Raw genomic sequence first — 14,463 nt, 5'->3', positions numbered from 1 at the left:
CTATTAATTATTGCCTCAATTTCAGAACCTGTTATTGATCTGTTCAGGGATTCAACTCCTTCCTGGTTTAGTCTTGGGAGGGTGTATGTGTCCAGGAATTTATCCATTTCTTCCAGGTTTTCTAGTTTATTTGCGTAGAGGTGTTTATAGTATTCTCTGATTGTAGTTTGTATTTCTGTGTGGTCAGTGGTGATATCCCCGTTACCATTTTTTATTGTGTCTATTTGATTCTTCTGTCTTTTCTTCTTTATTAGTATTGCTAGCGGTCTATCCATTTTGTTGATCTTTTCAAAAAGATTTTTTGAAGGGTTTTTTGTATCTGTATCTCCTTCAGTTCTGCTCTGATTTTAGTTATTTCTTGCCTTCTGCTAGCTTTCGAATGTGTTTGCTCTTGCTTCTCTAGTTCTTTTAATTGCGATGTTAGAGTGTCAATTTTAGATCTTTCCAGCTTTCTCTTGTGGGCATTTAGTGCTATAAATTTCCCTCTACTCACTGCTTTAAATGTGCCCCAGAAATTTTAGTATGTTGTATCTTTGTTCTCATTGGTTTCAAAGAGCATCCTTATTTCTGCCCTCATTTCTTTATGTACCCAGTAATCATTCAGGACAGGTTGTTCAGTTTTCATGTAGTTGAGCAGTTTTGAGTGAGTTTCTTAATCCTGAGTTCTAGTTTGATTGAACTGTGGTCTGAGAGATAGTTTGTTATAATTTCTGTTCTCTGTACATTTGCTGAGGAGTGCTTTACTTCCAACTATGTGGTTGATTTTGGAATAAGTGCGATGTGGTGCTGAGAAGAATGTATATTCTGTTGATTTAGGGTGGAGACTTCTGTAGATGTCTATTAGGTCCGCTTGGTGCAGAGCTGAGTTCAATTCCTGGATATCCTTGTTAACTTTCTGTCTCGTTGATCTGTCTAATGTTGACAGTGGGGTGTTAAAGTCTCCCATTATTATTGTATGGGAGTCTAAGTCTCTTTGTAAGTCTCTAAGGACTTGCTTTGTGAATCTGGGTGCTCCTGTATTGGGTGCATATATATTTAGGATAGTTAGCTCTTCTTGTTGAATTGATCCCTTTACCATTATGTAATGACCTTCTTTGTCTCTTTTGATCTTTGATGGTTTAAAGTCTGTTTCATCAGAGACTAGGACTGCAATCCCTGCCTTTTTTTGTTTTCCATTTGCTCAGTAGACCTTCCTCCATTCCTTTATTTTAAGCCTGTGTGTCTCTGCACGTGAGATGGATCTTCTGAATACAGCAAACTGATAGGTCTTGACTCTTTATCCAATTTGCCATTCAGTGTCTTTTAATTGGAGCATTTACCCAATTTACATTTAAGGTAAATATTGTTATGTGTGAATTTGATCCTGTCATGATGATGTTAGCTGGTTATTTTGCTCATTAGTTAATGCAGTTTTCTGCTAGCATTGATGGTTTTTACATTTTGACATGTTTTGGCAGTGGCTGGTACTGGTTGTTCCTTCCCATGTTTAGTGCTTCCTTCAGGAGCTCTTGTACGGCAGGCCTGGTGGTGACAAAATCTCTCAGATTTGCTTGTCTGTAAAGGTTTTTATTTTTCCTTCACTTATGAAACTTAGTTTGGCTGGATATGAAATTCTGGGTTGAAAATTCTTTTCTTTAAGAATGTTGAATATTGGCCCCCACTCTCTTCTGGCTTGTAGAATTTCTGCCAAGAGATCTGCTGTTAGTCTGATGGTCTTCCCTTTGTGGGTAACCCGACCTTTCTCTCTGGCTGCCCTTAAGATTTTTTCCTTCATTTCAACGAATCTGACAAATATATGTCTTGGAGTTTCTCTCCAAGATCTTTGTTGGTTTAAAGTCTATTTTATCAGTGTTCTTTGTGGTGTTCTCTGTGTTTCCTGAATTTGTGGTGTTCTCTCTATTTCCTGAATTTGAATGTTGCTAGGTTGGGGAAGTTCTGGATAATATCCTGCAGAGTGTTTTCCAACTTGGTTCCATTCTCCCTGTCACTTTCAGGTACAACAATCAGACATAGATTTGGTCTTTTCACATAGTCTGTTATGTCTTCGAGGCTTTGTTCATTTCTTTTTACTCTTTTTTCTCTAAACTTCTCTTGTTGCTCCATTTCATTCATTTGATCTTCAATCACTGATACCCTTTTTTCCATCTGATTGAGTTGGTTACTGAAGCATGTGCATTTGTTGCATAGTTCTTGTTCCATGATTTTCAGCTCTATCAGCACATTTAAGAACTTCTCTGCGCTGGTTATTCTAGTTAGCCATTCATCTAATCTCTTTTCAAGGGTTTTAGCTTTTTTGCAATGGGTTCGAACTTCCTCCTTTAGCTTGGAGAAGTTTGATTATCTGAAGCCTTCTTCTCTCAGCTCATCAAAGTCATTCTCCATCCAGCTTTGTTCTGTTGCTGGCGAGGAGCTGCATTCCTTTGGAAGGAGAGAGGTGGTCTGATTTTTAGAATTTTCACCTTTTCTGCTCTGCTTTTTCCCCATCTTTGTGGTTTTATCCACGTTTGGTCTTTGAAGATGGTGATGTACAAGTGGGGTTTTGGTGTTGATGTCCTTTCTGTTTGTTGGTTTTCCTTCTAACAGTCAGTACCCTCAGTTGCAGGTCTGTTGGAGTTTGTTGGAGGTGCACTCCAGACCCTGTTTGCCTGGGTATCAGCAGTGGAGGCTTCAGAAGCGTGAATATTGCTGAATAGCAAATGTTGCCCCCTGATTGTTCCTCTGGAAGGTTCCTCTCAGAGGGGTACCTGGCTGTGTGAGGTCTCAGTCTGCCCCTACTGGTGTGTGTCTCCCAGTTGTGCTACTCGGGGGTCAGGGACCCACTTGAGGAGGCAGTCTCTCCATTCTCAGATCTCAGACTCCATGGTGGGAGAACCACTACCTCTTCAAAGCTGTCAGACAGGGACATTTCAATCTGCAGAGGTTTCTGATTCCTTTTGTTTGGCTATGCCCTGTCCCCAGAGGTGGAGCCTACGGAGGCAGGCAGGCCTCCTTGAGCTGCGGTGGGCTCCACCCAGTTCCGGTTCGAGCTTCCTGGCCACTTTGTTTACCTACTCAAGCCTCAGCAATGGTGGGCGCCCCTCCCCCAGGCTTGCTGCCACCTTGCAGTTAGATTTCAGACTGCTGTGCTAGCAATGAGGGAGGACCCGTGGGTGAGGTACCTTCCAAGTCAGGTGCAGGACCTTGCAAGCCAGGCGCGGGATATAATCTCCTGGTGTGCCATTTGCTAAGACCCTTGGAAAAGCACAGTGTTAGGGTGGGAGTGACCCGATTTTCCAGGTGCTGTGTGTCATGGTTTCCCTTGGCTAGGAAAGGGAATTCCCTTACCCCTTGTGCTTCCCAGGTGAGGCAATGCCTCACCCTGCTTCGGTTCTCACTTGGTGGGCTGCACCCTCTCCTGCACCCACTGTCTGACACGCCCCAGTGAGATGAACCTAGTACATCAGTTGGAAATGTAGAAATCACCCATCTTCTGTGTCGCTCACGCTGGGAGCTGTTGTCTGGAGCTGTTCCTATTCGTCCAACCTCACAACATTTCCTGTCTCATCAAGGTTTTGGGGATCTGGGGGTAACTTATAAATGGCTAAGGCAAATGGATGCACAATTTTTTGAGAAAATCTTTCCGGTCTGCTTAGAAAAGAATACTGTGATACCGTAAGCTCATCTCAAAGGAATTCCATGGAACAAGTTCAGAGTCTGTTTTTCCTACAGCCTCATCTTCTGTCTAATATCATGGAGCCAAAACGTATGCACAGATGTTCACAACTATTTCATATATCTGGGCTTCATAGACACATCTCATTTGAGAAGATCTCAGTTGAAAAGGTTCAGATAGATAGAAGGAGTAAAGGTCCAGATAGAAGGAGTATAGTAGGAGATTACAGGGGTCTTAAAGTTTCCTTCTCACAGTTCACTCTGTTTGATCTTAACACATAGCCCCTGCTGTGGCAAGCACTAAGCCATCCAGTCCACATTCTATCTCATCTTGGAAAGTGGGTATAAACCACATTAAAATTGGGCCAGATAGACTTCAATAAATTAACAGCCTTCCTTTAGCTAACAAATGACAAAACAAGAACTTGAACTAGAAATTATCTTTCTCATGTCAAAAATCTTTCAGGGTCATACTTCCCTCAGGTTCAAATTTGAATTTAAAAACTATTATTTATTTGCCTCTATCTTAATGCATGGCACTCTTTTTTTTTTTTCTTCTTTTTTTTCAAATGTAAGACAGGATGTTTTAAACAGTATTTTCAACTAAAAGATATTCCATGCAGTTTTGGTTGCATCTCTTGCAGCCTTGAAAATTAATTACAATGCCCAACATTTATGGGTTGCTGACTTCTAACCCTGTACTCTGTTGCGCTTCTCTGTGGATGATCTCTTTAATCTTCACAACCACACCATAAAATCAGTACTGCATTTTGCAGATAAGGAAACTGAAAAGCAGAGCTTGAATAATTTGCCCTTCAACGTACAGCTAACAATTATTATGTAACAAATTACTCCCAAAATGTAGCGACATAAAACAATTATTGTTTATTTTCTCAATAGCATCTCTGAGAATCAGGTATCTAAGAGTGGTTTAGCTAGGTGGTTCAGGGTCAGAGCTTCAAGCTATTTCATGAGGTTTCTTTCAGTGTCTTGAGCTGAGGATCTAGTTTCTTGCCACATGGTCCTGTGCACAGGTCTGCTGGCCTGCCCTCAAGACATAACACCTGGATTCCCCAAGATGTGACACCTGACTTCCCCCAGCATGAGTGATCCAAAAGAGAGAAGAGAGAGAGAGAAAGAGAGTGAGCATGTGCAATCTTTTTAAACCTTACCTTAGAAGAGATATATGTCATTTCTGCCACATTCTACTGGTCACCAGACCAATCCTGGTAAAATGTGCAAGGGAACCCCACAGGCTTGTGAACCCCATGAGGTGGGATCAGTGGGAGGCATCTTTGACACTGGCTCTGACGCTTATTCACTAGCAGGGAGTAGAATTAGGTAACGAATCCAGGCAGTTTTACTTCAGCATTTGGACTCTTTACCATTATGTTAAGAATAACTGCAAAGCACATATTTATGACTCTTAGGGCTTTTCCAAAAGCGACCCTCCATGGTGTTTGTGGGTACTTGTGAATGTCATGCTGGGACACTTGCTTATCAAAGAACACCTGAAAATGTGAAGGAGATATGAATATGTATCAAGGACAATAGAGGCTAAATTTCCAAATGTCCCAGATAATATACAGGTCATTCTGGAAAAGAAAAGATAAAAAGAGGCAGAATGAAAAATCATTTCAGTTAAGCTCTTTCATTTCGACATACCATTATCTTTGTCCCCTTCGTCTCCTCAACAAATCTCTCAATTCCATCAAGTACCATGTTGAGAAATATCTAGGGAGGGTTTTCTTATTTCTTAAATCTTGTAGCTTAAAAACATTTTTACTTTTGATTTCCTATAGGTAGTATTTAGTGCTAACATTTTAAAGAATATTATGGAAGTTTTTAAATACCAATGTGCCTTGTTCAGGGAGCTAGGTAATTTGGTGAGGGAATTTCTACTTGAGAAATCTTTGTGCATCAATGTCAGAAATAAATTGAATTGTCAGAAAGCTGTGTCAGAACAGATTTCTTGTCATGTTTTGCCACACAGCAGATATGTATTGAAAATGCTAGATGATATTGCTCTCTGAGCTGTTTTACATAAATATAGCAGTGAAGCTAATACTTTGAGTTGAAGCCTGTGTGTGTGTGTGTGTGTGTGTGTGTGTGTTTGTGTGTGTGTATTTCCGACTTTCAAAACTGACATCAAGGGGAAAAATACCTAAAGATACCTTAATACCTAATGTTTTATCCAACTTACTTTAAGAATGATTATTTTTTGTTATAAGTAAATGTAGACTTCTGTGCCTTTTCTGAAATGAATCATAGAATGAAATACTTCAAGATCAAAGCTTTGGGATACTGGCTATTCTATTTCATGTCATGAAATAATGAGCACTTTTGAGATGCAGAAACATACAACAGATTTATATTTTTGAAAGAAGTTTTATTATTTGTAAAGCCTTTGTAATCAGGTCAGTAGCAAAAATACAAAACTATTAGAAAGTAAAATTTCTTTCTTCAGTAATGAAAGACTTGGAACTGCAGTGTAAGTTTAGTCTCTAGAGTGCTCTCAGTACTCTAACTAAAAAATTATATGGCTTGCAAAATTGTTTTATGTTTCTCTCTCCAAATTTGTTTGGCTCCGAATCAGAAGATACTTATGAAACTCTTTTTCTAAACGTATTGTGAAATATTTGTTAATAATATTATTGTTTGTATTATGATCATTTTGATAAGAAAATATAGTGTGCATAATTTGTGGAATGAATATCTTCTATATCTGAAGGAGACTAACATTGTCACATTTATGAGTAAAAATTATCAATATCAAGAATGCTTTGCAATCTAGCAATCCACTTTAATGACTGCAGTGATCCATTTGATGAGTAAGACAGGTGAAATAATTCAGTTGACTGCCTCAGAGTCTGAGAATTTGAATTGTTTAAAAATAGACTTTATGCTCTTGTATGGCTTATATTTACAAATGTGTTCAACTACTTTATTATTATTATTATTATTATTATTATAGTTATAGTAACTATATACCCCAGGAGACTAAATCATACGTCAAGTCACTGTGAAAGTCTCCAGTGTGTTAAAATGACAGATTTCTAAATAATACTCCTAGAAAATCCTTCATATTAACTCACTTGAAAAATATGAAGTATCTGTAGCACTGTACTAGAAAAGACACAAAGACAACAAAATTATAACTTATTTCTTTAAGGAGTTTATAACATTTTGGCTGGTACCTGGTTTGAATCTCTGATTCTTTTTGAAAGTTTCCTTGTCATTTTAAAAATTTCCCTTTTTCTGGAGCCTGTTTATGTGTTTATATATCCATAATGTGCTTTTTATAAAATATCTTTATTGAGGCATTGTGCTTTGTACCACTTACTCTCAAATGTTCATTCATGTCTTCTCTAAAATAATTTAGAAAAACTATGTATCCCCTCATATATATAAAATTTGACACTTAAAATATTTTGTTATACATTAAAAACCTGTGAAAGATGAAATTTTTCTGGTATAACATACTTTTAAACCAATCTAAAAGCATAAAAATACCATAGTACTTTGATACCAATATCATCCCCTTAAAAAATATGTGAGCCTTAACAGATAGAAGTTAACATCACTCATTTTTCTCCTTGAACTAGAATCTACAATTTATTTTCCCCACAGATTAACATACAAACATGATATATTTTTATGTTTGCAGGTCTTTTATTGATTATATATCTTACATTTTGCAGCATAAAATTTATATAAACCAAAATTTTATTTTATGTTTGTATTTCCAGTTAATTGTTAATGTTCTTTCCTGTGGCTCTTTTCTTTTTTTTTTTTTTTGAGACGGAGTCTCGCTCTGTCGCCCAGGCTGGAGTGCAGTGGCCGGATCTCAGCTCACTGCAAGCTCCACATCCCAGGTTTACGCCATTCTCCTGCCTCAGCCTCCCGAGTAGCTGGGACTACAGGCGCCCGCCACCTCGTCCGGCTAGTTTTTTGTATTTTTTAGTAGAGACGGGGTTTCACCGTGTTAGCCAGGATGGTCTCGATCTCCTGATCTCGTGATCCGCCCGTCTTGGCCTCCCAAAGTGCTGGGATTACAGGCTTGAGCCACCGCGCCCGGCCTTTTCCTGTGGATCTTAACATTACAATTAGTGTTTCTCTACAATGGCATATAGAGTAAAATTTTATTGGAGTGTTATCACTTAATGACATGAATGGGGCTTTTTGTACATTAATTGCATATACCCATGTATGAATGTTGCTTATTGCATTAACTCCAGTCCAGTGTGCTTTTTATTGATCTAAACACTGTGAAACCTTTGTATATGTTTGCATATATATATATAATAGTGTGTATATGTACATGAATGAGTACTATAACAATGAGATCTTTATAGCAATCACTGAACAATTTGAACTTCTCCCAAATTACATGCCAAAATCACATTGTGACTTCTCATTCTGTTATTTTTGATAATTTTTCAACTAACAACTACCTGAGATTCTCCTTCAATTGTGCTCTAAATGAAAATGTTAGAAACCACCTCACTTGCAGAAGTATTTGTTGCTCATTCAAGTTATTTACTTTCTTGTTTTCTAGGAGCTTCACAATAAAAAGCTGTACCAAAATTTATCAAGTAATTTTAAAATAAAATTGAAAGTTGTTTTCACAGAGAAGCACTTTGTGTAACAATATATAAAGACAAGATTAGGTTGCCTTTTCCTTTTGGTGATTATTTCCTTTGCTGTGCAGAAGCTTTTTAGTCTGGTGCAGTTTCATGTATTTATTTTTGTTTTTGAAGCCAAGCTTTTGGTGTAAAAATCTAAAAAGATCATAAACAAGACCAAAGTCAAGGAGCTGTTCCCCTATGCTCTCTCCTAGGCATTACTTTTTGGGTCATACATATAGGTATTTTGTCCATTTTGAGTTAATTTTTCTATATGGTGTGAGATAAGGGTCCAATTTCATTATTTTGAATGTGAAAGTCATTCCCCCAGCACCATTCATGGAAGATAATATTCTTTCCCCATAGTGTCTTCTTTGTGCTCTTGTTGAAACTAATTGTCCATATATGTTTGCATTTATTTCTGGGCTCTCTATTCTGTTCCATTGATCTACACTTCTGTTTTATGCCAGTACCATGCTGTTTTGATTACCGTAGTTTTTAACATAATTTCTAATCAGGAAGTGCAGGGCATCCAACTTTGTTTTTCTTTCTCAGTATTGCTTTGGTTATTCAATATTTGTTGTGGTTTCAAATAAATTTTAAGATTATTTCTATCTCTGTGAAGAATTCCATTAGAATTTTGATAGGGATTGTGTTAAATCTGCATATTGCTTTGGGTAGTATGAACCTCTTAACAATCTCATATGTGAAATATATACGTGAAATAATACATATATAAGCTCAAATACACAGAGATAGAAAATGAAGGAGTGGTTCCTACAGGTGGAATGGGGAGAGGAAATGGGGAGATGTAGGCCAAAGAATACAAAATAGCAGACATGTGAGATAAACAAGTCTAGAGACCTAATCTACAGCACGAGAACTGAAGTTAATACAACTGTATTGTATTAGGGATTTTTGTTAAATATGTAAATTTTAGTTACTTTGTTACTTTGTCACAAAAGTAACTGTGAGATGATAGATATGTTAATCTACTTCACTATGGTAACCAACCTACTATCTACATTTATCTATGTGTCTCATAACATCATGTCATAAACTTCTAATATACACAGTGACATATATTTTAAAAAAAAATTATATTAATGTCATCACACTACACTCCAAAGCAATAATTTGAATTTGTGATAGAACAAAAACCCAATAAAATTCAACAATTTTTTACTGAAAAATAAAGACAAGATTAGGAAAATTGAAATATCACTTAGATGTTCACTAAAGTGATTTTTGTTTAAATGATTTAAGTGAATTATGTTTTTATTCAATTTATAGGAAATACTCATCATTTAATCTGATTAGCAGAATCACTCTTTGTTGTCAAATCAGCCCATCAAAATACTTTATATCTGAAACAGTCTGACTTCATTTTTCAGTTCAAGTACACATGTTCATATTTATTTTAAGAAATATTATAAATATACTGAAAAATAAATTCTGGTATATAATTTTAATAGCCAGTTTACTAGAAGCAGCCTTTTTAAAATCTTGTATCTTTTATATATTTAATCTGAATTTTAAGTTAGAATTTAAAAGAAATCTATATGTTGTTTCTCATTGATTTACAATATGCAGTGTAATTTGTATCTATGATTGTAAGTTATAAAATGAGAAACATGACAAAGGAAAAGATTTTCATTTGGTAAATGTGCATGCAGGTATATATATGTTAAACTCCAGTTATTGGCATTACCATCTAAATAAATAACAAATTATTTTATTAATTTCATAGACAGGAATATACAGCTAAAACTGATCATTCAGGTAGCTGACTTAAATTTTGTTTTGGCATGATAAAAGATAGGGAATACTAAACATTTTATAAGATAATATAAGATAAAGATTGACTACAATTGGAATATTTAATAATATATAATTGAATAGCTATTGAATAATGAAATTGAACAATACTTTCTAAACCTAGAAGATATTGTATATGTTTTTTATCTGTGGGTTTCAGCCAGTATAACTAAAAAATGTTGATATTCCTGAAAAACATTCAGTTACACTTAATATGTCACTCACCTGCACTGATTTGGGTATTTGAAGATATTTTCTATTTAAAGATAAATCCTAAGTATGACCATTGAGACAATACCTTGCTTCTCTCTCTCTGTTTCTGGACTGTCCCTCAAGAGCAATACATTCTTTTACAGAATTAATGGAAAATTCCCAACACTTTTTCAGCCCACTGTATACAATATATTTGACTTGTGAACAATCTAACCTTTCTAATGCCATAGTTCATCCTTAGAAGAAAGCCTAAGACTAGGACAAACAAACAGCATGACCGAAATAAAATGTTAAAGTGGATTTATGGAAACTTGATTAACTGTTTCTTTGTTTGGAGCCCTGGAAAGTTTTAAACTGCAGGGTAATATTTCATAGTATGATGCTTGAGGGGTGAGCTGTCTTTTCTAAAGTAAAAAGTGGGATTGGTGGAGAGAGGTAAGTGAGGGAACCTACTTGATACTATGAAGAGTGTGTATAGATTTGAGGATCTGAAAATTCCGCCATTTTCTTTTTGCTTGTTGAGTGAATACATAAGATTCAAAAAGCCCATTAACCTTTTTCTTTTGCAGCTGTTGTGAGTGCCATCCCTGTGCCGACCCTAGAAAGTGCCCAGTACCCAGGAATCCTCCCGTCTCCCACCTGTGGATATCCCCACCCGCAGTTCACTCTCCGGCCTGTGCCATTCCCAACACTGTCAGTGGACCGAGGTTTCGGAGCAGGAAGAAGTCAGTGTAATGCATTTTCCTCTCTTTTTAATAAGAACAAATGAATAATAGCAAAGGTGTCTTGTGAAATGTGCTGCATTCTGACCTTCTTATCCCTTATAAAGGTTAATTTCCCTATGACTGTGGTACTAGAATGTTCCTTCCCAACACAGTACTTTGGATCCTAACTCATGTGCATTTGTACTGATTCCCTAGACACCTTTCCACAGCACACTCCACTGGCAATACCAGGGGAAGTGGTGGGAAAACAAAGGTCAAGTGGTTCCATCGAACAATGATGTGATGGGTGCTTGAAATTAATATGTCCTATTAAATAGGAAATTACTAATCAAGTGATATCTTCCAACATATTTGGTATCTGTTGGTTATGTCTCACTGATAGCTGATGAACCAATACTTGGATGAATGCTTTAGATTTCTTTAAAGTGATACTTTTTCAGCTTTAAAAATTATCAGAAAAAAAAAAAGGATTTACAGGTAGTATTTCATTTATTTGAAGGAAGGTATGAAAAGAGACTGTCAAGCTATTATATACACCCTGGTGATTTCTACTGTGCCATTTGACTTTTTTTTTTTTTTTTTTTTTTTGAACACAGCATTTTAAAATCAGTTCTATGGCTTTCATCTCTTAGTTAAGAACAAGTAACTCAGCAGCTCATGTGAGATAGGATGTTTTGTAATAGATATGATAGTAACAACAATAAAATATATTTTTGAGGTAAGGTATATTTTTCCAACCAAACAGGGACAGCTCTAAGAAATCATAAATCGTCTAGCTATAGCAAGGTTAGAATTAAAAGGCATCAGAGATCTGCCAAGGGAGAATTAGATTTATTTTCTCTGTTCTCACTGTACATAATATCTACAGAATAGAGTTGTGTGCAAAAACTCGAGGAAAAATAGTTGCCCAAACTGCATCGAAGGGAATTACATGGGAAAGATGTAGAAAGTCTAACAACCAAAATGATCAAATCCCAAGACAACTGGAAATGGAATTCCAGTCAAAGAATTGTGAGCCCACAAGTGCCTTCTTCACTTCTAAAATGTAGCTGTCTGCAACAAAAAAAGACAAGTTTTAATGTTAGTTTAGTATTCTCCCTATTGGTCTGTTGTCTCCTACACTCTTTTGATGTCTTGTATATTCTCTGACTTTAAAGGGAAATATGAAAAGAATGTGTAGACTTTCAGGGGCTGAGGTGGGCAGATCACTTGAGGTCAGGATTTGGAGACAAACCTGGCCAATATGGTAAAACCTTGTCTCTACTAAATTAGTTGGGTGTGATGACCCATGCTTATAGTCCCAGTTACTTGGGAGGCTGAGGCATGAGACTCTCTTGAGCCTGGGAGGTGGAGGTTGCAGTGAGCTGAGAGTGTGACACTGCACTCCAGCCTGCATGACAGAGCTAGACTCTATTTCAAATTAAAAAAAAAAAAAAATGTGTAGAATGACCTTTATCAGGTCTCTCCATCATGACTGGTACAAGCCAAAATTCAGGACTTTTAAAATTAGTAATTCACTATTTTTATTCATGTTGTGTTACTCATTTCTTGTCCCTTTTTTTAAAGGCATAGTTTTCTTTTGAAAATTTATTCATTGAGGTCCAACATCAATTTACTCTTTCCTTTTTTCTCTTAAATGGGTACAGTATGTGAAACTCTCTCTTATTGAATCACAGGGAAAATGATTCCAAAAGTTAAAGCTCAATGAAAATGAATAAAGGGAATCGGCTAGTATAAAATTTGTTTTTATCTGTGGTCAAAAGTCTCATGTGTGACCTGTGATTTTGACAGTGAGTACGCTGGGTGTATGTGGGATAGGAGGCATGTGAGAAATATCTGTTCCTTCTGCTCAGTTTTCCTGTGAACCTCAAAAGCCTCTATAAATAAAATCTATTAGAAATTGATTGGGCCAGGCGAGGTGGCTTACGCCTGTAATCCCAGCATTTTGGGAGGCTGAAGCAGGCAGATCACAAGGTCAAGAGATCGAGACCATCCTCACAAAAAGGTGAAACCCCATCTCTACTAAAAATACAAAAAAAATTAGCTGGGCATGGTGGCATGCGCCTATAGTCCCAGCTACTTGGGAGGCTGAGGCAGAAAAAAAGAAAAGAAAAGAAATTAATTTATTAAAATATTTATTCTCTAGAGGTATTTTTATTTTTTAAAGTAAGGATTATTAAATAAAAGTAGTTATATGACAAAATGCTTAGTGATTTTTTAACTTTATCTAAAATCAATGAATGTTCTACTCCTGCCCAAAATTTTACAGATTTTTAAAATACATCTTTAGGCATTCATCAAGAATTTTTTGAACAAAGCTATGTGCAATGCAAAGGGACTAAGATCTAATATGTGTTCCAAGTGATTGCTTAAAATAAAAATAAATAAAACTCACCCTCCTTTCTAGGAAACTAAATATTCTCTAAATCACTGTCAGAAACAATTAACTTCCCATTTCCCACCATTCCATATTAGTTTCTAAATGCCTTAGAGAACACTAAACATTCCTGTTCTCTCTCAAGCAGAAAACATTTCATAAATCTGGGTGGATATATCTTATTAGTCGCCTTGGGAAACATAGAAAGGCACATGTATTAAAAGAAAAAGTTGACTTTGCCAAGGTGGAAACTCTTTTTTCCTCCAAAGTTATCTGAAAGACCTTTTGAGTTTTATAAGAAATGAATCACTAAAGTCCTGTCCCAAAGGTCTGTGCCTTCTGAAGGCACAAATAAAGCAGAATTTCTCTCTGACCATAAGGAAAGAAAAGATATGGTACATACATTTGCAGTACATGTATTTGCTGACCTATCAGTAAATATTTATATAGTTGTGATGGACAAATATTTCCTCCTCTTAATAAGTAACTGCACTACTCCTCTTAGTCTCAATAAGCAAATGAGTTATCCCTAGGGAACAGTTTAGCTGCATTGTATTTGAAAACTTCAACCAATAGGTAGTCTTGAGGCCTCATTTCTACAAATCAGTACAAAATTGGTGCCCCCACTTTCTTGTCTTTGAAACAAGTAGATGGTAGTGGAGCAGTTTAAGTGATTTCCACTTTTCCTTTTAGTTCTGACATTGTCTTAACTAGTGAGAAGTCTGGTCAGCTTTATTCATGCTATTTTTCTGCCTCTGTTCTCCCCTCAAATGGAAAATCAACTAATAAATGAAACTTGACCTAGATAAAATGAGGAGTGCAATGGAGATCATGGATTATTCTCGAAGGTCTTTAAAAAAATCCAGGCTGTAAGAAACTAGGGTTATGTAACAATATTGCATCATGTCATTCTTCTGAGATTAATGAGTGAACTGGGTTTCTAGAGGTGTTCATGTCTCAGTCTTTGCTTAGAGTTATTGGCTTGCTGTACTTCTATCACATATTGTAGTTTTTAGAAAGAAGAAAAATCCTCATTTTCATTTTTGCAATATTT

At 36.3% G+C, this 14,463-nt stretch overlaps 1 protein-coding gene across 5 annotated transcripts in view; it reads left to right on the top strand.

The window, feature by feature from the left end:
- Nucleotides 1-14,463, top strand: part of DCC (DCC netrin 1 receptor) — a 1,219,717-nt gene that overhangs the window by 1,160,900 nt on the left and 44,354 nt on the right. For 2 of the 5 annotated variants that reach the window (XM_050767870.1, XM_050767867.1), the window contains exon 26: nucleotides 10,877-11,038. The exons of 1 other annotated variant lie outside the window; for it this stretch is intronic. In XM_050767870.1, the coding sequence (XP_050623827.1) occupies nucleotides 10,877-11,038 (162 nt within the window). The remainder of the gene's footprint in view (nucleotides 1-10,876; nucleotides 11,039-14,463) is intronic. 2 more of the 5 variants (XM_050767869.1, XM_050767868.1) reach the window with 1 other exon arrangement.

This window comes from Macaca thibetana, chromosome 18, assembly GCF_024542745.1.
Source record: "Macaca thibetana thibetana isolate TM-01 chromosome 18, ASM2454274v1, whole genome shotgun sequence".
Taxonomy (NCBI): domain Eukaryota; kingdom Metazoa; phylum Chordata; class Mammalia; order Primates; family Cercopithecidae; genus Macaca; species Macaca thibetana.
Note: the sequence above shows the minus strand (reverse complement) of the source record. Positions and strands in the feature narration are given on the sequence as shown.